The sequence below is a fragment of the Dipodomys merriami genome, unplaced genomic scaffold, assembly GCF_024711535.1.
Source record: "Dipodomys merriami isolate MVZ:Mamm:240054 unplaced genomic scaffold, mDipMer1.0.p SCAF_25, whole genome shotgun sequence".
NCBI lineage: Eukaryota > Metazoa > Chordata > Mammalia > Rodentia > Heteromyidae > Dipodomys > Dipodomys merriami.
The window spans coordinates 23,897,384-23,922,116 of NW_027203937.1; the positions used below are offsets into that span (position 1 = coordinate 23,897,384).

Consider the following 24,733-nt stretch of genomic DNA (forward strand, 5'->3'; position numbering starts at 1 on the left):
CCATCCACCAACATGGTGGCTTCAAGGAACCCAGCTGCCCTCCTTGGCATTGGGGTCTTGATGACTGGTTTCCCGATCAGGGAACCAGGTTGTGCCGTAAAAGTCAGATATAAAACCAGCCACAAGAAAATAGAGAAGCCACATTTGCTTGGTTGGCTTTGAACTCCCAATCCACTTTTCTCTGGAGTATTAGGCATTATGGGTCTACACTATCACACTCAGCTTCAAGTCCTTTATTTATATATTTATGTATCTACTCATTGGCAGTTCTGGGATTTAACTCAGGGCCTTGTCCTTATGTAATTATTAGACAGAGGGTCTACCACTTGAGCCATGCCTTTAGCCCTGTTAGTACCTTGTGTTTTCTGGTGGTTAATTGGAGGTAAGAGTCTCAAGGACTTACCTACACCCATCTCTGAGATCTCTTTATTCCTTTCTAGCCTGTCTTCACATGCTGTAGTTGTTTTATTTATTTATTTCTGTGTTGGTATTGGGCTTGATCTCAGAGCCTGTCCTTTAACTTTTGTGACCAAGACTACTACCTACCATTTAAGCCAAACCTCTACTCTGGCTTTTGGGTGGTTAATTATAAATAAAAGTCTGATGGACTTTCCTGCTTGGGCTGGCTTTTGAACTTTGAGCCACGCCTGTCCAGGAACTTTATTTTTTTTCCCCATCCATTACCCTTCTCCCAAAAGACTGTTCTCATCTCTTTTCCTGCTTCCTTTCTTACTAATCCTTCATTACAAAAAAGCAGCTCAGTACTGGTGTGTGCAGGTAGAACTCTTCTTTGAAGGCAGGGGAGTGGAAGAATGGGAGTGAATAGGCCAAGATAGAATCTTCTCTGGTGGGCAGAAGAAGGACATGTTATCTTGAGAACATTTTGTCACTGCTGCTCAGTTATTTAATGATACCTAACCATCTATCCCAAACTCACTTCTATAAAGCACCTTTGCATTGTCCTCATAATCTTGTAGGTCAGCAGTTTGGGTGGATGATTGTGGGAATAACTCATTTTTATTTCCCAGAGTCTCATGTCTCAGCCAGGTCAGCTCAAAGAGCTAGAGGTGTCAGGGACAGCTTGCCAGGAGTCACATGTCTGGAACTTTGCTTCTCCATGTAGGGTCTGCTGGGATTAGATGGTCTAAGATGGCTCCCTTACTCACTTATCTGGTGGTTGGAAACAGCTTAGGGCTTTGAAACATCTGGCTAGAATTGTCTCCACATAGCCTTTCTACATAACTTTAACTTCTCACAACATGGCATCAAGATCTTGAGAGGGAGTAGCCCAAGAGGGAGAATTCTAAGAAATCAGAGTGAAAGTTGTAAGGTGTTTTCTTACCTGGCCTCAGATGTCTGAGGCTGTCACTTCTGTCCCATTATTTTGGACAAACAGATTACTAAGTCCAGGCAATAGGTTTCCTTATGCAGCCTGGAATGCCCTGGAATGTGCTATGTGGCCCCAGGCTGGCTTTCAGTTTGAGATTTTCCTGCCTCAGCCTTCTGAATGCTGTGATTACAGGTTTGTGATACTACAATTAGCTCAGACTTCACATTCTTCTTTCCTTCCTTCCTCCCTCCCTCCCTTCCGTCTTTTTATCCTTTTTTGTGTGTACTGGTCCTGGGGCTTGAAATTCAGGGCCTGGGCACTATTCCTGAGCTTTTGTGCTCTAGGTTAGTGCTCTCCCATTTGATCCACAGCTTCACTTCTGGATTTTTGGTGGTTATCTGGAGATGAGTCTTATGGACTTTCCAGCCCAAGCTGGCTTTGAACCATCACCCTCAGATCTTAGCCTCCTCACAGGTGTGAGCCACTGGCACTCAGCCTGAACTTCACTTCTTGATATGAACACTTGTATGTCATCTACCACAGTCTCCACCGCATCCCAACCACCACAATTCCTGTCTTTTTTATAGGATTGACTTGAGGTCTAGGATATCATGTAAATTGTCATAGGTGTTAGATACAGAGAAGCCACACTTAAAAGTCCAAATTATGGGTCTTGGGGCTGGGAAGGTGGCTCAGTGGTAGAGTGCTTGCCTTGCATGCATGAGGCCCTGGGTTCGATTCCTTAGCACCACATAAGCAACAAGAAAAAAAGCTGGAAGTGGTGCTGTGGCTCAAGTGGTAGAGCGCTAGCCTTGAGCTGAAGAGCTGAGGGACAGCGCCCAGGCCCAGAGTTCAGGCCCCACGACCGGACCCAGGAAAAAAAAAAAAGTAAAAAAGTAAAAAGCCAAATTATGGGTCTTCATTGGAGAGACAGAGCACTGCAGGTAGACGCTTGTCTCAAAAAATAGAGGCCCCATGGGGCTGGGAAGGTGGCTCAGTGGTAGAGCGCTTGCCTTGCATGCCTGAGGCCCTGGGTTCGATTCCTCAGCACCACATAAGCAAAAAGAAAAAAGCCGAAAGTGGCGCTGTGGCTCAAGTGGTAGAGCACTAGCCTTGAGCTGAAGAGCTGAGGGACAGTGCCCAGGCCCAGAGTTCAGGCCCCACGACCGGACCCAAAAAAAAAAAAAAATAGAGGCCCCTAATACCCCTAGCACAAAGCTAATATAGGCCAAAACCATACAAGGTATGTGAAATGAAACCCAACAAAAGTGTTATACATAAGCAAAGTAAACCAGATAAGGACACTTAAACCTAATAGAAGTTAAATAAAAGCAAACAATCTAGGGAAACAAGGGAAATCAAGGGCCTATTAGGAGAAGCATAAACCCAGTCTCCATATTTCATGTGTGGATGAAGATCCTTGATAGCAATTCCTCTTGATCTGAGAAATGGTGAGTTAAAGAGGCAAGTTATTTGTCCAATTCCGGCTTGTGATAGCACCACCAAAATAACCTTTTTTTTGTTGGTCATGGGGCTTGAACTCAAGGCCTGGGTGCTGTCCCTGAGCTCTTTTGTTCAAGGCTATTTTTTTTTTTTTGGGTCCGGTCGTGGGGCCTGTACTCTGGGCCTGGGCACTGTCCCTCAGCTCTTCAGCTCAAGGCTAGTGCTCTACCACTTGAGCCACAGCACCACTTCCAGCTTTAGGAATGTGTGCTAGGCAAGCATTGTATCACTAAGCCACATTCCCAGCCCTGCTTTGTATCTTTCCATAGTTCTTCATAGGTTTATTATTATTATTACTATACTTAAACATTTTTATTGTAAACGTGATGTACAGAGGGTTTACAGTTACATAAGTCAGGTGATGAGTACATTTCCTTTTGAACAGTGTTACCCCTCCCTCTCTCCCAGTTTTTCCCATATCTCTTCTCTCTTTTCCCCCAAGTTGTATAGTTCATTTCCAATATAGTGTCTAGTGGGTTTTACTGTTGAATTGGTTCACTCTTTGTACCACAGTTTCTGTGCTTCCCCTTCTCCTCTCCAAATCAGATAAAGTTATATACAAGACAAAGGGTACACAAATTAAAAACAGAGCCAGAAGACAGAAGGGAATAAGCCAAAGAGAAAAGGGGAGAGGAAGAAGAAGAAAGAAGAAGAAGAAGAAGAAGAAGAAGAAGAAGAAGAAGAAGAAGAAGAAGAAGAAGAAGAAGAAGAAGAAACCAAAGAGAAAAAAGAAATAAAAAATAAATAACTACAAATGGTACTATAAAAAATAAACTTCTTGTTTCCATTAAAAAAAAAAAGAAGAAGAAGAAGAAGAAGAAGAAGAAGAAGGAGGAGGAGGAGGAGGAGGAGGAGGAGGAGGAGGAGGAGGAGGAGGAGAGGAGGAGGAGGAGGAGGAAGAGGAGGAGGAGGAGGAAGAGGAGGAGAAGAAGAAGAAGAGGAAGAAGAGGAAGAAGAGGACAAGGAGGAGGAGGAGGAAGAGGAGGAGGAGGAGGAGGAGGAGGAGGAGGAGAAGGAGGAGGAGGAGGAGGAGGAGCAACAACAAGAAGAAGAACAAGAAGAACAAGAAAGAATCCTAAACAGTAAAATAGAAAATCTCTTGCTTCCATTTCTTGGAGCTCATTTTTTTTTTTCTTTTGCCAGTTGTTGGGCCTGAACTCTGGGCCTGGGTGCTGTCCCTCAACTCTTCAGCTCAAGGCTAGCACTCTACCACTTAAGCTATAGCGCCACTTCCGGCTTTTTCTGCTTATGTGGTGCTAAGGAATCGAACCCAGGGCCTCATGCATGTAAGGCAAGCACTCTACCACTGACCCACCTTCCCAGCCCTTGGAGCTCATTTCTATAAGCATCATTTTATGTGATCATATGCAAATAGCTATTGCGCTCTGGGATCCTCTCCTAAGATTATCCTTTGGCTGGGTACTGGTGGCTCACCCCTGTAATCCCGTTTACTCAGGAGGCTGAGATCTGAGGATCACAGTTTAAAGTGGCAGCCTGGGCAGGAAAATCCGTGAAACTCTTAAACCACTAGAAAACCAGAAGTGGTGCTGTGGCTCAAGTGGTAGAGTGCTAGCCTTGAGCTGAAGAGCTCAGGGACAGTGCTCAGGCTCAGCGTTCAAGCCCCACAACCAACAGAAAAAAAAAAAAAAAGAATATCCTCCTTTGTTTTCACTGTGTGAGTGTTTAGATTGCTGTTTAATTAATCAGGTCTAGTGTAATGACTTGTCTTTTAATATCTATTGTGTTTACTGGTAGACTTATAGGCACTTTCTAATTATTACAAATGAGAGAAACTATGCAGCCTTTGTGTCTTTGGGTCTGGCCTTATAATCTTTTCCAAGTCTTCCCATTTCCTTACGAATGGGGTAATATCATTCTTTCTGATGGAAGCATAGAATTCATACACACACACACACACACACACACATTACCTTTTCTTGATCCATTTGTCCACTGAGGGGCATCTGGGTTGATTCCATATTTTGGCTATGGTAAGCAATGCCCAGGCTGGCTTTGAACCATGATCTCAGATCTCAGCCTTCTGAGTAGCTAGGATTACAGGTGTGAGCCATCAGTGCCCCACAAAAGAACCCTTTAATTCATTTCTTTTTCCTTTTTTTTTTTTTGACTGGCACTCGAACTCCTCAGTACATGCCATTTTTGCTCATTGACTAAACTCTACCAACTGAGCCATACCTCCAACCCCAGAACCCTTTAATTCAAGGATAGATTCACAGCACTCAGCATATAACCTTACACAGGGTTAAAAATTATTAACCATAAAAGGATAAAGAACAAAGCCAGTGAAGGGAAAGATCATGTGAGGGCAATATCTAGAGAAAAACTGTCATATGATTCCAGAATCTTCTCCCATGCAGTTATACAAGATATGCTTAATTCTCTCAACAATGAGTTGTGAAAACATAGGTGAAATGTTGCCAACCACAAAAGCTCATTAGGATTCAATGTTCAGAGCTTTTATTGTTCCATTTTTATTGAGGGCTAGTCACATGGCAATCTCTGACATTGCCGTATGCATAACCAAACTGAAAACTTCCAGAAGGAAGGTGGGGTATTTGGCATAAATCTTATTGTTTGTATAGTCAGTTTAGGATAGAGGAACGTGCCCCAAATCGAAGTTCATAGTTGTCAGTCAAAGACAGAATTTATAAACTGATCTTACTAAGGATAAGCAGTCATGTTATGATAACTATGATAAGAGTTATGTTAGCTGGGGTGGTGGCTTATGCCTGTAATCCTAACTACTCAGGGGGCTGAGATTTGAGAATTGCAGTTCAAAGCCAGCCAGGGCAGAAAAGTACGTGAGGTTCTTATCTCCAATAAACCACCAGAAAACCAGAAGTGGTGCTCTGGCTGGAAGTGGTATAGCACTAGCCTTGAGTGAAAAAGCTCAAGGATAGCACCAAGACCCAGAGTTCAAGCCCCATGACTGACAAAAGAAAAGTTATTTAACTCTTTTATTTTTTTTTTTTTGTGCCGGTACTGAGGCTTGAACTCAGAGCCCTGGCACTGTCCTTTAGCCTTTCACTCAAGACTGGCACTCTATCACTTGAGCCACAGCTCCACTTACAGCTTTTTGGTGGCTAATTAGAAATGAGAGTCTCACAAACTTTCCTTCCCTGGGCTGGAAATCCTCATCTCTTAGCCTCCTGAGTAGCTAGGATTACAGGTATGAGCTTCAGGCACCTGGCTTAATTTTTTTTTTTTTTTCATACTGTCCAACATGTAGTGATGACATAGGAACAATATAGCTACACTGAAATAGAGGAAGGAAAGAAAGATGTGAGGCTCATACTAAACATTAGTCTATAGAAATAGTGAGATCCACCAGGCTCCAGTGGCTTACACTCAATCCTAGTGACTAAGGAGGCTGAGGTCGGAGGAATGTGGTTCAACGTCAGCCTGGGCAGGAAAGTCTGTGAGCGTCTTATCTCCAATTAACCACCAAAAAACTGAAAATGGAGCTGTGATTCAAGTAATACAGTGCTAACCTTGAACAAAAAATCGCAGGGGCAGTACCCAGGCCCTGAGTTCAAGCCACAGGAGCAGCACCAACAAGAGAAAGAAAAGAAAAGAAAAGAAAAGAAAAATCTAGTTTCTATTTAGGAACATATTTCCAGTTCTTTCACATAGGCCCAGTCCTACTCTACAATAATGTTTCTTTACAATTCTTGGTTGTTTCTTTTGGGTTCTTGTTTCTACAATTTGTTTTTTCCCCCCCAGAAGGAACTGCAAGTGCTCCCAAATGAGTTGCTTCCTCTGCCTGCTTCTTCTGCAATAACATTGGGTTCCCAGAGGCCTCTTTTTACTTTGAACCATCTCTATTTTCTACAGTCCAAGTTGGTGATGCTTCTACCAATACAAGTCTCTTAAAAATACCCGGGAAGCTGGGTGCTAGTGGCTCATGCCTATAATATTAGCTACTCAGGAGGCTGAGATTTGAGGATCATGGTTCAAAGCCAGCCTGGGCAGGAAAGTCCATGAGACTCTTATCTCAATAAACCACCAGAAAACCAGAAGTAGTGCTGTGGCTTAAGTGGTAGAGAGCTAGCCTTGAGTTGAAGAGCTGAGGGACAGCACCCAGGCCCAGAGTTCAAGCCCCACGATTGACCCCCAAAATAAAATACCCTGGGTTATCTGTTAAGAGCATTGAGGTTCACTCCATTAAACAAAAACCACATCCCTAAAGTCTTCCCCTTCTCTTGGGGGATTTGAACTCAGGACTTGAACTTGGCTAGAGCAACATCCTCAGCCCTGTTTTTGTACTGGTTATTTTTAGGATAAGGTCTCCCTTTCCACCTAGTTGTGTGCCTCAGCCTTGATCTTCCTACTTTCAGCTTCCCATCATACTTGAGATCACAGGCTCAAGCTACCTCATTCACTTTTCCTTTCATGGAGACAGAGTCTGCCCCAGCCTGGCTGGTAGGGCACTGATCAGGTTCCTATGTAGCCTGGGATGACAGGTGTGCACCACTGAACCCAGCCATGGGCTGAAAAGAGGTCTGGCTAACCTATCTGCCTGAATTGTTCTCAAGCTTCACTCCTCCCTTTATCTGCTTCCCAAGTAGCTAGAATTACAGGTATTATTCACTGATGCTGGCTCTTTAAAATCTTTTAAAGATAATTCTTTCTCTTCCTTGGACTTAAAATTAAACTCTTCTGAGATAATACTCTTAAAAATTTTGAAGCCTGCCGGGCGCAGGTGGCTCACGCCTGTAATCCTAGCTACTCAGGAGGCTGAGATCTGAGGATCGCGGTTCAAAGCCAGCCCGGGCAGGAGAGACCGTGAGACTCCTATCTCCAATAAACCACCAGAAAACCGGAAGTGGCGCTGTAGCTCAAGTGGTAGAGCGCTTGCCTTGAGCTGAAGAGCTGAGGGACAGCGCCCAGGTCCAGAGTTCAAGCCCCAAGACCGACAAAAAAAAAAAAAAATTTTTTTTGAAGCCTTTGTGTCTAATTGGGAGTACTTATGACACATACCCCTCTATCTACCTTATAGCTGTTCTGTGAACTGAGAAAAATCCCAACATTACTTTTTTAACGTTTTTTTTTTTTTTTTTTTGGGTCTGGTCGTGGGGCCTGAACTCTGGGCTTGGGCGCTGTCCCTCAGTTCTTCAGCTCAAGGCTAGCGCTCTAGCACTTGAGCCACAGCACCACTTCCGGCTTTTTTTTCTTTCTTTCTTTTTTTTTTTTTTTTTATTTGGTAGGGCAATTTTCTTTTTTTTTTTTTTTTAAATTTTATTTTATTTTATTTGAGAACATACTGTACAGAGGGGCTACAATTACCTGGGCAGGATAATGCATACATTTCTTACCAAGCATTGCAGCCTCCTCCTTTGTTTACCCTTCACCTCCCTTCCCCGCCTCCCCCCTCCCCCCACCCCATTATACCCCCCTCCCCCCACCCAATTATACCCCCCTCCCCCCCCACACCGACATTGTAAAGCTGGTTTTGACATGACATTTTGTACTTCTCATTGTTGCAACAGGTCCACCTGAATCCTTAAACGACTTGTTTGTCCCCATCTCCTCCACATGTTATACTGACATCAAATATAGTGAAAGCGGGGGTTACACTGTGTGGGAGGGACATACAAAGCAACAAAGAAATAATCTTATAAATGCGTTAGAAACACATGCATGAAAGAAACGAAAACATTAAAATACATATTTAAGGGTTCATTTTCCTAACATCACATTATCTGACCTTTTCCGCTTGACTCATACCTATACTAGATATTGCAGATAAGGGAAACCATGGGACCTATGCTTCTTTGGGCCTGGCTTACTTCACTTAATATAATTTTTTCCAAACCTTTCCATTTCCTAACAAATGGGGAAATGTCATTCTTTCTGATGGAGGCATAGAATTCCATTGTGTATATATACCACATTTTCTTGATCCATTCATCTACTGAGGGGCATCTGGGTTGGTTCCATATCTTAGCTATGGTAAATAATGCTGCAATAAACATAGTTGTGCTGGTAGCTTTAGTGTGGTCTTGTTTGTAAACATTTGGGTAAATGCCCAAAAGTGGGATTGCTGGATCATAGGGGAGATCTATGTGAAGTCTTTTCAGGAACCTCCATACTGCTTTCCAAAGTGGTTGAACAAGTTTACGTTCCCACCAACAATGAAGTAAGGTTCCTTTCTGTCCACATCCCCTCCAGCATCTGTTGTTGTTAGAGTTCTTGATTTTTGCTGTTCTAACTGGAGTGAGGTGATATCTCAATGTTGTTTTGATTTGCATTTCTTTTATGGCTAGGGATGTTGAACATTTCTTCATGTGTCTATTGGCCATCCTTCTTTCTTCTTCAGAGAAGCTTCTCTTTAAGTCTTTCGCCCACTTATTTATTGGGCAGTTGTTTCTTTGAGGATTTGTTGTTGGGTGGTTTAATTTTTTGAGTTCCAAGTATATTTTAGATATGAGACCCTTGTCCGTTGTATGGCTAGTAAAGATCTTCTCCCAATCGGTGGGCTTTCGATTGATCTTGCCAGCTATGTCATTTGCCCTGCAGAAGCTCTGCAATCTTATGCAATCCCATTTGTCGGTCCTGGGGCTTGAACTCTGGGCCTGGGCGCTGTCCCTCAGCTCTTCAGCTCAAGGCAAGCGCTCTACCACTTGAGCTACAGCGCCACTTCCGGTTTTCTGGTGGTTTATTGGAGATAGGAGTCTCACAGTCTCTCCTGCCCGGGCTGGCTTTGAACCGCGATCCTCAGATCTCAGCCTCCTGTGTAGCTAGGATTACAGGCGTGAGCCACCAGCGCCCGGCTCCGGCTTTTTTTTCTTATGTGGTGCTGAGGAATCGAACCCAGGGCCTCATGCATGCAAGGCAAGCGCTCTACCACTGAGCCAACTTCCCAGCCCCCCAACATTACTTTTACCCAAAGAGAATAGTTTACTTGAAATGTACTGAATTTAATCTTTATTATTAGGTCATTTCCTGCTGTAAGATGCTTTTGCTGGGAGACACTAGGGATTAGGGCTGGGCATGTAGCTCAGTGGTAGGGTGCTTGCTTAGGATGCAATAGACAACTGCCAAATAAGTAAAAATAAGAAGAGACACTGTAGCTCACAATTGTTCATAGATCATTTTTCTCTGGGGAAAATCAGTTGCTACATGGTAAGGGTATTCAAGCAGCCTGTGGGCAGGTTGATGTGCAGAGGAGCTCAGACCCTCCATTAACATCCCCAGGAGAAATGATACCACTTTTTTTTTTTTTTTTGGTCTGTTATGGGGTTGGAACTCTGGGCCTTGGCGCTGTCCCTCAGCTCTTCAGCTCAAGGCTAGCGCTCTATCACTGGAACCACAGTGCCACTTCGATTTTATGGGAGATAAGAGTTTCAAGGACTTTCCTGCCTGGGCTATCTTTGAACTGTGATCCTCAGATCTCAGCCTCCTGAGTAGTTGGTATGAGCCACTGGCACCCCTACGAGACTCTTATTTTATTTTTTTGTTGGTCATGGGCTTGAATATGGGTCTGGGCACTGTCCTTCAGCTCTTCAGCTCTAGGCTAGTGCTCTACCACTTGAGCCACAGCACCACTTCCAGAATTTTCTGCTTATGTGGTGCTGAGGAATGGAACCCAGGGCCTCATGCATGCAAGGCAAGTGCTCTACCACTGAGCCACCTTCCCAGCGCCCTGATGAGAATCTTATCTCCAGTTTATCACCAGAAAACTGAAAGTAGAATTGTCACTCACGTGCTAGAGCCCTAGTCTTGAGCAAAGGAGTTCAGGTACAGTGCCCAGTTCTTGAGTTCAAGTCCCATGACTGACTGACAGAAAGAAAGAAAGAAAGAAAGAAAGAAAGAAAGAAAGAAAGAAAGAAAGAAAGAAAGAAAGAAAGGAAGGAAGGAATCAGGAAGATTTCTTTCTTTGCTATTACCTGGGTAAGCTGAGTTGGTTTACAGGATTTAAAGGTTAAACAGTGTGTTTTTGCTGGCTGGGAGATGGGCTGGCATTGAGGAAGATAAACAATAGAAACTAGAAAAGGTGGTTTGGTGGCATGGCTCAGTTGGTAGAGTGCTAGCTAATGGGCAAAAGTGGCAGGTACTGAGTTTGTGTCCTGGCCTCAGACCTAAGAAAAAGAAAAGAAACCAGGGAAGTTGGGACTAGCAGTGATGAAATGTTGTGCTAAGTCCTGCTACCACAGTGAGGGGTAACATTCCTTTGTTTCTACTTTCTTTCTATGGGGCCATCTTTTTCCCTAGCCCATCATATTTCCTTTTATCTAAGACACATGAATGCAGCTCCTTCTTTTTCTGTTCTTTCCATACCCCTCATTCTTTTATATATTTTTTTCTGTCTCTTTTGGCTGTACTAAATTTCGAGCTCAAGCCCTTGTCAAGCAATTGCTCTACCACTTGTGCCACACCCACAGCCTCAAATTATCTATCGATTTATCTATCTATCTATCTACGAATGCACTTATGATAAAGGAACTTTATTTTGTTTATTTATTTATTTTTGGTCGTTGTGGGGCTTGAACTCTAGGCCTGGGCACTGTCCCTCAGCTCTTCAGCTCAAGGCTAGCACTCTACCACTTGAGCCACAGCGCCACTTCTGGTTTTCTGGTGGTTTATTGGAGATAAGAGTCTCATGGACTTTCCTGCCCGGGCTGGCTTTGAACCGTTATCCTCAGATTTCAACCTCCTAAGTAGCTAGGATTACAAGCATGAGCCACTGGCACCCAGCTATATTTTGTTTCTTATTTTTGCACTGGTACTGGGGCTTGAACTAGGCCTGGGTGCAGTCCTTCAGTTTAGGTTAGTTTTTTTCTCTCAAGGCTGCAACTCTACCACTTCTAGATTTTGGGGGGCTACCTGAAGGATAAGAAAGACTCATGGACTTTTCTGCCCTGCCTGACTTTGAAACCTCAATCCTCAGATTTTAGGCTCCTGAATAGCTAGGAATACAGACGTGAACCACCAGCATCTGGCTTTCCTCCAACTCCTGATCTTCATGCCTTTGTGCTTCCTCCCTAGTGCTGGGATTCCACCATAATAGGGTCATAAAGCAAACCTAAAAGGCAAACGAAACCATGCTTTATCTGGGAATCTCTCCTTTTGAAAACTTGGCATTTATTCTTCTCTTCACATTGTCTAGATTTGGCCTAGGATTGTAGAGGAGAAGCATTGTGCTCGGTAGCTTAATGGGATCAGTGACCCAGAAGATTTATTACTTCAGGAATAGATAATTATCATGGAAAGCACCTTCTGGAACATCTGGTACAACCACATTCATTTTATGTGTGGAGAATTTGAAGCTGGACGAGCTCTAGTGACCATTGCTAACAGATATGAATAGAACAGCTATAATTGGGAGGATAGTTTCCCCAATCTGGGCTAAATTCTTTGAAGTGACCCACCCATTCTGATTAGAAAAGAGGGTGGGGTGGTTTTCTGGGGTCCTCCCAGATTTTCAACCACGTTTGGAAACACTAGCAAACCCTTGCTTCTACTGGGGCTGGGGGTTACAAAGAACAGTCTGACTCCACCTAACCCACCTTAAAGCCCGTCTGTGAGCTTGCTTGCAGAGCCCACTGCAGAAAGCATTCCTGCACATTTGCGGAATGAGCAAACTGACTTCCCTGAGAGGTGCTTATTTCCCCAACTGGGGCCTGAGCTAGCTTTTGAGGCTCTGTCCTGGGACACTGCGGAATTTTGTGTGGCTTCCTAAAAACAATGACTTCATCCCCGGGCAGAACCAGGACTTCCTTTTTCACTGCTGGGGCTCCCTACAGCCTCTTGGCGTTCTTCCTTGGGATGGGAGGGGCATTTGTTTGGGGGGGTATACGCGAGCCCTGAAAATAGCCTGAATGTGGGAACCAACTAGAGGACTCTGGGAAGCGTTCACAGGCCTAGGCGAGGTAGAAGGCAGAGTGTGTTCCTGACCGTCTGCGATCCGACCTGGTGGGCGGGGACTCTGGGGTTGGGCGGGGCGAAGGGCGGGGCTTCCCCGGTCAGGTGACGCGCGTGGCCAGCGCCGTCGGTCCCGGAGCCGCTGAGGCGAGGAGGGATCGTCGGAGCTGACCCGGCCTTAGCGGGTGGTGGAGGCAGTAGTGGGTAGCCTGGCCACGGCCATGGGGAGCTTGAAGGATGAGTTGCTGAAGGCCATCTGGCACGCTTTCACTGCGCTCGACCTCGACCGCAGCGGCAAGGTCTCCAAGTCTCAGCTCAAGGTGGGCGTCCTGCGACCCGGCCCCTCGCGACCCTCCGGGGCGCGCTCTCTCCAGGTTCCCGGGGTGGAAGCCGGAGCGGCCGCGGTGGCGGCGGCGGGGCGGGGCGGGGCGGGCGGGAATGCGGCCCGGCGGCCTGCGCGGGGCCGGCAGGGCAGGGGCCGGGATTCCGAGCGTCCTGCTTCCTTCTGGCCTCGGGGCCGCGCGCGGATGGGCGTGCCAGCCCCCTCGGGGCTTCGGTGAACCCGGAGAGGTTGGGCGTTTGTAAGGGGCGAGGCTGCTTCCCTGTGGGCGCCGGGGCCCTACAAAGTTTGGGACTCAGAGGGCCGTGGGTAGCCGCCTGACACCACCGCCCCTGGGTTTCCCCCCTTACTCCGGGGGACCGGGGAGGGGTCGTCTCTGCAGCCTGCACACCCAACCCGGGGGCCCGGTGCACCCGGGTCACGGCTGAGAAAAGAGAGATTTCCCCCTCACCCCCACACCCCTCCTCGAGTCCGGCCCCCAACCTGTTCCTCCTTTGGGAGGCTTGGGCGGTGAGGGGGCTTTCCGATTTCTGAAGACCTCTGCGCCTTGGGTGGGTTCTAAGGTCTGGAACTAGTGGAGGGCGTGTGCTGTGTCCTCCCTCCTCCCCCTCCCCCCCACAACAAGGAACACTGATGATCTGGCAGAGACCTTCCCTGCAAAGGCAGACACCCCTTCACTAAGTCAGAGTGAGGGGTACTTGTAAAGCTGAAGGGCCTCAAGGAAGGGAAGTGGCGCTCAGCCAGGAGAAATTGGCAGCTTCGTGAAAGTATAAAATATAGAAACGGACAAGAAGAGCCATTCACAGGCATTTTCAAATACACACATTTTGGATCTGAATGACCAGTTTTCTTAACCTCTCCTGGGAATACATTTCTGAAGATTGGGTTTGCCTTGGAATGTTTTGTGCAGTAGTAATCAGGAAGTTTTTTTTTGAGTAGCAGCTTTTCTGCCATTAGAACTTAACACTCTTTTTGCTTGCCTCTTGTTTTTCTCATTTATACAATCATAGTTTAGAAGAACCCATGGAAATCATCCACATTTTGTTTATTTTACTTAAAAAATTGACTTTTGGCATACAGTTCTATGAGCTTTGCCATATGTAGAGTTGTATAACTACTATGACAAAGAGGGTTTCATCATTTCCCTCACTCCACGCTCCCTCATGAGGTGGCCCATTCCCGTCCCCAACAGCTGGCTTAAGGTTTACTGTTATTAGCTGGGCTAATATTTCTACAAGTGTATTATGTGATCGATCGTACAGCAGTAACTTTAAATTGGGCTTATTTTGCTTAGCATAATGCCTTGGAGATTCATCCAGCTTGCTTGTGTCATTCTTTTTATTGCCGAGTAATATTTCATTTTATGGCTGTCATAGTTTATCGTTTCATTCTTGAAGCTTTGTATTTTTCTCAGTTTTTGGTGATTATGAATAGGCCTGTATTTTATTTAATTAGTTTTTGGTCTAGGACCAGGACTCGGACTCAATAACTGAGCTTTCATTCTTTGGCTAGCACTCTACCATCTGAGCCACGCCTCCAGTTTCCAACTCCTACATTTTGTTTTCACTTTTTTTTTTTTTTTGTATGCTTGTAATGGGGCTTGAATTCAGGGCCTCAAGCTCTTGCTTAGCTTTTTAGCTTTTTTTTTTTTTGCTGGAAAGCAGGCTAACTCATGAGAATCAGATGATACCCAGCAAGTGATGCTGGAATCCACATGAGATCAGTGCCAATATCCGGAGTATAATATTGTATTTTGTAAAATGTATCATCACTAGGGGGAACTGGGTAAAGTGCTCAGGGATCTCAGCTGTTCTTAGCTTTTTTGTTTTAGCAAGTGCTCTACCACTTGAGCCACACCTCTAACTTCTGCCTTTTTGCTGGTTAATTGGAGATAAGAGTCTTTCAGATTTGTCTGGCTGGGTGTTCAACTGGGATCCTCAGATCTCGGCCTTTTAAATAGCTAGGATTTTCAGTGTGAGCCACTAGCACCCGGCTTTTCACTATTTTCATTTTTACTATACTATACTATATTACTATATTTAAAGTGGTTTTCTTGTAGATAGTATGTAACTGGGTCTTGTTCATAGTATATAACTGCAGTCTTGTTCATTCTAACAACCTATCTTTTAATTGGTTGATGTAGATAATTTACATTTAATGTAATTATTGTTATGATTGGATGTAGTTTCTACATTAGTAGAATGTATAATTATTTCTATTATTTGGTTTCTGTTTTTCTGTTTCTCTTGTCCTTCCTTATATTATTTTAATATATTTTATTGTTTTAATACTGAGTTTTGACCACATTTTTTTTGTGTAGTTTTCCCACTCCCATCCCTATCTTTAAGTTACATAGTTCTGTTTTTACATACTGTACATTGAATATAATGACTTTTTTTGTTGGTCATGGGGCTTGAACTCTGGGCTTGGGCGCTGTCCTTGCACACTTCCGCTCAAGGCAAGCGCTCTACCTCTTGAGCCACAGTGCCACTTCCAGTATTCTAGTGGTTTTTATTGGAGATAAGAGTCTCACGGACTTTCCTGCTCAGGCAAGCTTTGAACCTTGATTTTCAGATCTCAGCCTCCTGAGAGTAGCTAGGATTATAGGCATGAGCCACCAGGGCCTGGCTTATAATGACTGTTCACCTTTCCTTCCTCCATTCATGTGTCCTCCCCACTGCCCAAACATGCTTCTGCTTCCTTGTATTCATTTTGCTGAACAATTCATTAGTTGCTCACCATTGGGATTCTTCCTATAAGTATACCATCCTTTAGGCAGTTTGTGTGTATGCGCATAACATTCTGTATATGTTATTGTGTATATTTGTATTTTATTTTTTGTCATGAGGCTTGACTTCAGCACCTGGGTACTCTTACTGAGTTTCTTTTGCTCAAGGCTAGCACTCTTATCACTTGAGCCACAGCTCTACTTCTAGCTTTTGGTGATCAGTTGGAGATAAGAGTCTCATGGACATTCTGCCTGTGCTGGCTTCAAAGCTCAGTCCTTAGATCTCAGCCCCTCAGTGGCTAGGATTACGGGTGTGAGCCATCAGCTCCTGGCAATATGTTTGTATTTTACTGATCTAGCTTCTACATATGAGAGAAAATGTCCCTATTTGTCTCTCAGAGCCTGACTTCACTTAACATGAGCTCTTTTAGGTCCATCCATTTCTCTGCAAATGACATTATTATTATTATCATTATCATTATTATTATTATTATTATTTTTATGCTATTCCTGGGCCTGGAGTTTTGTGCCTGGGTGTTGACCTTGAGCTTTTGTGCTCAATGCTAGCGCTCTACCACTTGAGCCACAGCTCCATTTCTGTTTTTTTGTGTGGTTAGTTGGAGATAAGGGTCTCACAGACTTTCCTTCATGGGGCTTGCTTTGAATCACAATCCTCATATCTCAGCATCCTCAGTATCTAAGATTACAGATTGGAGCCTCATGTATCCAGCTATTTTTTTAATTTTTATTTATTTATTTTTTTGGTAAAGAGGGTTTTTTTTGAACAGTGTTAGAAACTTAGTTTTAATGTAAGTCAAACATACTTGTACTTTTGAACAAACACCATTTGTGAGCTTTAATAATTAAAAAAAAGACATCTACTACCTAGTGGGTATGCACTTAAGTCCAACATTTCCCACATCTCATGCAATGGAACCTCATCTGAATGCTTTTTATTACTTTTAAATATAATTTTATTATTATTAAAATGTTCAGAAGGGGGTACTCTTATGAATCAGTATATATTTGGACAGTATCAACCCTTCCTTCCTTTTCCCCCAGTTTCCCTCTGCTTTCCCTGCCCACAAATTGTGTAGTTCATTTTCCACCTAGTATCTACTGAGTACCATGACTGCATTTATTCATCTTTCCTCTGTTTTTACTGTTATTATTAAGGAGTTATACAAAGAGGTTACAGTTCCATAAGTCTCAGGTAATTGGTACAATTCTTCTTAGACAATGTCATCTCTTCATTTTTGTTTCCCTTTATTTCTCCCTCCCCATCCCTGCCCACAAGTTGCATAGTTCATTTTTATGTTGTTTTTTAAGGAATCTCTAAACTTGCCTTACAAAGAGGTTGTGCTAGTTTACATTCCCACCAACAGAATAATAAGGTTCCTTTTCTCCATCCTGCCATCTGTGCCAACATTTGTTATTGTTTATATGTCTATATCTATATCAATATTTTTTTGGTCAGTCATGGGGCCTGGGCACTGTCCTTCAGCTCTTCAGCTCCAGGCCAATGCTCTACCACTTAAGCCACAATACTACTTGCGGCTTTTTCTGCGTTTGTAGTGCTAAGGAATCGAACCCAGGGCCTGATACATGCAAAACAAGCACTCTAACACTGAGCCACCTTCCCAGCCCTGATTATATTCTTTTTTTGTTTTCCTGTTTATATTCTTGATGATGACCAGTCTTACTGGGGTGAGATGGAATCTCAGTGCTATTTTAATTCACATTTCCTTTACTTCTGAGAAGTCTCTGTTTAGCTTCTTTGCCCTTTTATTCATTGGATCATTGATTTTTGGAGGGTTTGGTTTCTTGAGCTTCTTGTATATTCTGGATATTAGGTCCTTGTCCCATCCTGTTTTTTTTTTTAATAATTTTTTTTATTGAGATTAAGTGATTACATAAATTTCACAGTATTGTGACATAGTGATAGGTAAAGTCACAAACACATTTTAACCTTCACGAGGCAAATTGTCATTATCATGGTCTATATATAAAATTTGTGGGGCTGGGAAGGTGGCTCAGTGGTAGAGCGCTTGCCTTGCATGCATGAGGCCCTGGGTTCGATTGCTCAGCACCACATAAGCAAAAAGAAAAAAGCCGGAAGTGGTGCTGTGGCTCAAGTGGTAGAGCGTTAGCGTTGAGCTGAAGAGCTGAGGGACAGTGCCCAGGCCCAGAGTTCAGGCCCCACGACCGGACCCCCCCCCCAAAAAAATTGTGAATTCTATGAACTTTGACAATACAACTATTTTTTCCACATTGGGTGATATGTATATTTCTTTCCTTTGGCTTAGTGTAAGCTGTTCCCTCTTTACCTCTCATTCCCTCCCTCACATCGCTGCTCTTCAGTTGCTTAATTCATTTTCATCAATGTCCAGTGTGGCTGATGGTCCCCTATGTGGTATATTTTTCCCTGTTTCCCTCAGATTCTGTGCCCTCCGCCTAGCTTCTCCTGGGGGATTCTTGAGAGCAGGTTTGGCATGAAGTATAAAAATCTCAGTTCAAAGCCAGGGCCCAGTGGTTCACACCTGTAATCCTAGTAATTTAGGTAGGCTGAGATCTGAGGATCGCATTTCAAAGCCAGCCTGGGCAGGAAAAGACCATGAGACTCTTATCTCCATTAAACCACCAGAAAACCAGAAGTGGTTCTGTGGTTCAAGTGGTAGAGTGCTTGCCTCGAGCTGAAGAGCTGAGGGACAGCACCCAAGCCCAGAGTTCAAGTCCTATGACTGACCAAAAAAATCTCAGTTCATAACTTTCAACCACAGATGCTGTTAGCATTTCTGTACAATTTTATTTTATCTCTGCCATCTGTGTGTAATATGTGTACTTGAGAAATTCTGGGGCTGGGGCTGGGAAGGTGGCTCAGTGGTAGAATGCTTGCCTCGTATGCAGGAAGCCCTGGGTTCGATTCCTCAGTACCACATAAACAGAAAAAGCCTGAAGTGGTGTTGTGCTCAAGTGGTAGAGTGCTAGCCTTGAGCTGAAGAGCTGAGGGACAGTGCCCAGGCCCAGAGTTCAAGCCCCATGATCGACCAAAAAAAAAAAAAAAGAAATTCTGGAGCTGGGCTTCTGTGGCTCATTCCTGTAATCCTAGCTACTCAGGAGGCTGAGATCTGAGAATCACAGTTCAGCCAGTCTGGCAGGAAAGTCTGTGAAACTCTTATCTCCAATAAACCACCATAAAACCAGAAGTAGCGCTGTGGCTCAAGTAGTAGAGTGCTTGCATTGAGCTGAAGAACTGAGAGACAGTGCCCAGGCCCAGAATTCAAGCCCCACGACAGACAAAAAAAAAAAAAAAAAAAAGAAATTCTGGGATTAATTCAGTTACATTCATCTTGCCAGTGTTTGTAGGACTGAAAATATTTAAAATTTTTTGTTTAAATTTCTTCTTTTTGGTGTTTGACTGAAGATTTTCATTGTCTAGGTGAGAATTTGGCCTTCATTTGTTAATTATTTTGTTCAATAACTTATTGTATTTTTAGTGTGTATAATGTGCCTTGCTAATTTAAGAAAAAGCTTACTTTTTTTTTTAGGCTATAGGGCTATTCTAAAATATATTTCACATTAAAAATTACTTTTGTAACTTTTGATATGGAGAATGAATACAGTCAATAAATATTTAGTTGACACTTCATGTGTTGGACATTGCCCAGTGCTGTGTAATATGGTAGTGAAACATGAGAAAAAGAAATACTAGCTGGTCACTAGTGGCTTATTTCTGTAATCCTAGCTACTCAGGAAGATGAGATTTGAGATCATGGTTTGAAGCCACCTGGGAAGGAATGTCTTTGAGACTCATCTCCAGTTAACTACCAGAAAACTGAAAGTGGCTCTGTGGCTCAAAGTGGGAGAGTGCTAGCCTTGAGCAAAAGAGCCCAGGGAGTGGGCTGGGAAGGTGGTCAGTGGTAGAGCGCTTGCCTTGCATGCATGAGGCTCTGGGTTTGATTCCTCAGCACAACATAAGCAGAAAAAGCTGGAAGTGGTGCTGCTCAAGTGGTAGAGCGCTAGCCTTGAGCTGAAGAGCTGAGGGACAGCGCCCAGGCCCCATGACCCACAGAAAACAAAAACAAAAAAAAGCTCAAGTCCTGAGATCAATCTCTACCACCAACCAAAACCAAAAACCAAAAACCAAAAACTAAAGAAAGAAATACCAGTATTTACCTTTAAGTAGTTTACATTTTTTTTTTGTGTGTGGTCCAGTCGTGGGGCCTGAACTCTGGGCCTGGGCGCTGTCCCTCAGCTCTTCAGCTCAAGGCTGGTGCTCTACTACTTGAGCCACAGCACCACTTCCGGCTTTTTTCTTTTGCTTATGTGGTGCTGAGGAATCGAACTCAGGGCCTCATGAATGCAAGGGAAGGACTCTACCACTGAGCCACCTTCCCAGCCCCAATAGTTTACATTTTGATGAGCAAAAAAATCAAGATTCAAAACTTTCCATGCATTAATCCCAGTCTATTTTTTTTTTGTCAGTCGTGGGGCTTGAACTCTGGGCCTAGGTACTGTCCTTCAGCTCTTCAGCTCAAGGTGAGTGCTCTACCACTTGAGCCACAGTGCCACTTCTGGTTTTCTGGTGGTTAATTGGAGATTAGAGTCTCACAGACTTTTTCTTCTGCCAGGGCTGGATTTGAACCGTGATCCTCAGATCTCAGCCTCCTGAGTAGCTAGGATTCCAGGCGTGAGCCAACTGTGCCCAGCTAATTTATTCTTTGAATGGATATTTATTGACTTAAATCTGGGAAACTGATATCACAAGATGTCTCTTAGTACTTAATTAGGTGAGTGTATAGAATTTGCATGTGTGTGTTTCTGTGTGTATGAAAGAGTGCTTGTAATAAAGCTATAGTAATAGAGACCTCAGGCATGCAAGGCTAGCGCTCTTCCACTGAGCCACCTTCCCAGCCCCAATCATTTTGTTGAAGATCTTAATGAGTAGATGGTCAACTAGAAATAATGACTTTGGGAAATGTGAAGCTGTTGGTTAAAGAATCTGGTAGTTCTGGGGCTGGGAAGGTGGCTCAGTGGTAGAGCGCTTTCCTTGCATGCATAGGACTCTGGGTTTGATTCCTCAGCACCACATAAGCAAAAAGAAAAAAGCCAGAAGTGGTGCTGTGGCTCAAGTGGTAGAGCGCTAGCCTTGAGCTGAAGAGCTGAGGGACAGAGCCCAGGCCCAGAGTTCAGGCCCCACGACCGGACCCCCCCCCCCAAAAAAAAAAAAAAAAAGAATCTGGTATTTATTTATAAAGCCTGGAAAAAAGGCATGAAGAGAACTCTCAACAGCACCTTGGGGAGTGGCTAATGGGGTTATGACAGGAAGAGAATGCAGGGACAGAAATTAAAGATAGGAACTGTTTTGGAAGCTAGGTGCTGGTGGCTCATATCTATAATCCTAGCTTTGCAGGAAACTGAGATCTAAGTATCATGGTTCAAAGCCAGCCTGGGTAGGAAAGTCTGTAAGACTCATCTCCAATTAACCACTAAAAAAGCTGGAAGTAGAGTTGTAGCTCGAGTCATAGAGTGCTGGCCTTGAGCAAAGAAAGCTTAGGCAAAATGTACAAGCTCTTAGTTCAGGCTCCCAGATAGACACACAAAAAACTAACTTATATTTAATATATAATTTTTATTAAGGAATAATATTTTTGAATGGAGTAAAAATTTACTATCTAAATAAACTTGCAAACTTAAAGGAAAGTTTGATAATGTAAAAAAGATTAATGTTGAAAATTCAGAATTTTTTTGGTTTTAATTTGAACTTTATTTTTCTTGTTCTTCCCTGTCATCTAATTGCTTCACGTTTTGTAGAACTGTGCATACAAATTTTAATGTATTTTTATTTGTTAGATATACAAAATATATTTTCGAGTTATAATATTACAGTACCACATATGAAAACCTTTTTAGTTTTATAATCTACCAATCAGTAAAGCAGCAATAATAATGCTGTACCTGATGACCACTGATTATTATACAACAACTATTCGCAGACTGGAAAATTCTGAGACTACTTTATAAAGGTTAAAAACAAGACATTTAAAACTATGCTAAAAAAATCCCTACTTGGTTAAAAGAAGTGTATATTTGCTGGGCGTCAATGGCTCATGCTTTTAATCCCAGCTACACAGGAAGCTAAGATTTAAGGATCGTGGTTTGAAGCCAGCCCAGGCAGAAAACACATTTTTAATTAATAAAATAAAAAATAGAGAATACAGATTGTAAAAACTACCTGTAACTTATAAAGAAACATGTCCATTAGAAACATAAGTCACAATGTTAAAACAACTAGGTTACTTAAGGTCACTTAATTTTTTTTTTACAGCACTTCTCAAAGAAGGAGAACTACTTCTGCCTTCTTCTCTTTACCATACTTTTTCTTTTCCTCCTTCCCTCCCTCTCCTTCCTCTCCCCTCCCTCCCTTTTTTCTTTTCCTTTCCTTTCTTTTTCTTTTCTCTGTGGAACTTTAACTCAGGACCTGGGTGCTGTCTGAGATATTTTACTCAAGGCTAGTGCTCTGCCACTTTGAGCCACATCTTCACTGCCAGTTTTTAGGTGGTTAATTAGACATAAGAGCCTCATGGACCTTCCTGTCCTGGCTGGCTTCAAACTACAGTCCTCAGATTTCAGCTTCCTAAGTAGATAAGATTACAGACTTGAGCTATACTCTTTCTTCACATCTTCCTCCCAAGTTCTGTGTGATCTCTTTTAGTTTTTCTTGGCAATGTGAGTCTTCTCTGCAGGGGACCTTCGTGTCTTTGGTTCTAATTGAGACATTTGTGGCTTCTTCCTAAATTGCATCTGAATTGTCCTTTACTCTGTACTTTCACCCAGTTCACCCTCATCAGCACTATTAGTTTAATTTGCCATTGGATTGTTAGAAGTCAACTTATTATTTTGTTGTCATACTGATTTCATGTTACTCTGTTTTGTGGACTGGAAAATACAAATGGACAATAAACTAAGTTAAGCTTTTTTTTTTTTTTTTGAAACTAGTGTAGGAATCGCTGATTAGCTGATATAGCAGAAGGTTAATGTCAGGAAACATAATTCTCTACTTGCTTTTAAATTTGTATTTATAAATATTCCTTTTCTAGAACAAACTGCAGAGATTGTATTACTTATTTTGGTTGCAGTTTTATTATACTTTCTATAACTGATAGATTAACAGAGATTGTATTACTTATTTTGGTTGCAGTTTTATTATACTTTCTATAACTGATTAAAAACTACTGAGACTATTGAAAATTTTCTTTATAAAAGAATGGTTTTTATAGGTGGTGGAATAAATATTAGAATATTTATGTGTATATATATCTATATCTATATATCTATGTGTGTGTGTGTGTGTGTGTGCGCGCGCGCGCACGCGCTTGTGTGTATATATGTGTGTATGTGTATATGTTTATCCAGGTCCTGGGGATTAAACTCTGGTCCTGGGCACTGTCCCTGAGCTCCTGTTGCTCTAGGCTAGCACTCTGCCACTTGAGCCATAGCACCACTTTCAGCTTTTTCTGTGATTAATTGGAGATTAGAGTCTCATGAACTTTTCGTGCCTGGGCTGGCTTTAAACTGCGATTCTCAGATGTTAGCCTCCTGAGTAGCATATGCCACTGGTGTTTGGCTCTATAATTTGTTTGTTTGTTTATTTACTTATTTTTGTCATTCGTGGGGCTTGATATCTGGGCCTGGGCATTGTCCCTGAGCTCTTCAGCCTCCAGAGTAGTTAGGATTACAAGCGTGAGCCACCGGCCCCCAGTTTATTTGTTTTTTTACAAAGTTTTTTCTGGTTTGTTTTTTATGTTTGTGCTTTTTTGTCTATTGTTATAGTTTTATTTGTTCGGGTTTTAACTGTTTTCTTTTCTTTTTGGGTACTGGGGATTGAACCCAGGATGTTAACACTTGATAGGCAAGTACTTTGCCACTGAGCTACATCCGAGCCCTGTTATTATAGTTTTAAATGAGAGAGATTTGTGAGTGGATTTCATAAGAGATTTATAGATGTGCCATCCAAAACAGACATTAATACTTTTAGTTTTCAGAAGTAATAATGGAAATAGGGCATTATTGGAAGTAGAGACAATAATTACTTTTTCTTTTGCTATTTAAAAATTATCTTTTGTATTATTTGTCATCTCATTGGTCTTGCTGAAAGACAGTAAATATTGTTACTTATAAAATAAATGTAATTCTGAGAAGATTTAAAAAGGTTATTTAAATAACTGTATACTGGAAAGGAACGATTTGAATTCTTCATATATGCAGATAGCTTAGAGCAACTATATACTTAAAAGGAACTATATATTGTTAATATACATGTGTGGAATAATGTTCATGGGAAAAGGACATTCAAGAGGGCATTTTTTTTTTTTTTTGGGTCTGGTCGTGGGGCCTGAACTCTGGGCCTGGGGGCTGTTCCTCAGCTCTTCAGCTCAAGGTTAGTGCTCTACCACTTGAGCCACAGCGCCACTTCTGGCTTTTTTCTTTTTTGCTTTTTGTGCTGAGGAATCGAACCCAGGGCCTCATGCAGGCAAGGTAAGCGCTCTACCACTGAGCCACCTTCCTAGCCCAACAAGAGGGCAATTCAAAACACTTAGCTTACACTGGTTTCTAGCCATGAGAAAGTTACCATTATTTCTAGTTTCTTACATTCCTTCCAGAGATCACAGTGTACCTTAAAAATTACTACTCTTACTATTTTAGAAATTGTTTTCTTCTTAAATATAGCAAACCTTAGTGATATTGTTGTAACATCTATTTTAAGTTTACTTTGCAATTATGGTTGCAATGTGAATTACATGTCAGTGCTGGGAATTTTTTCAAATAAGCTTTTTGGCTTTGTATTTTTATCCTGTTTTAGAAACAGCTTTAATTTTTTTTTTTTAATTGTACCTTTCTGAAGTAGAAGAGCTTACAACTCTAGTGAGGATCAAATTGAACCCAA

The 24,733-nt window shown here is 42.7% G+C and overlaps 1 protein-coding gene across 1 annotated transcript in view; it reads left to right on the top strand.

The window, feature by feature from the left end:
- Positions 1 to 12,852: 12,852 nt before the first annotated feature.
- The window catches only part of Swap70 (switching B cell complex subunit SWAP70), a 75,639-nt gene continuing 63,758 nt past the window's right edge, over positions 12,853 to 24,733 (top strand). The window contains exon 1 of the mRNA XM_070035289.1: positions 12,853 to 13,038. Coding sequence (XP_069891390.1) covers positions 12,940 to 13,038 — 99 coding nt within the window. The 5' untranslated portion in view covers positions 12,853 to 12,939. The remainder of the gene's footprint in view (positions 13,039 to 24,733) is intronic.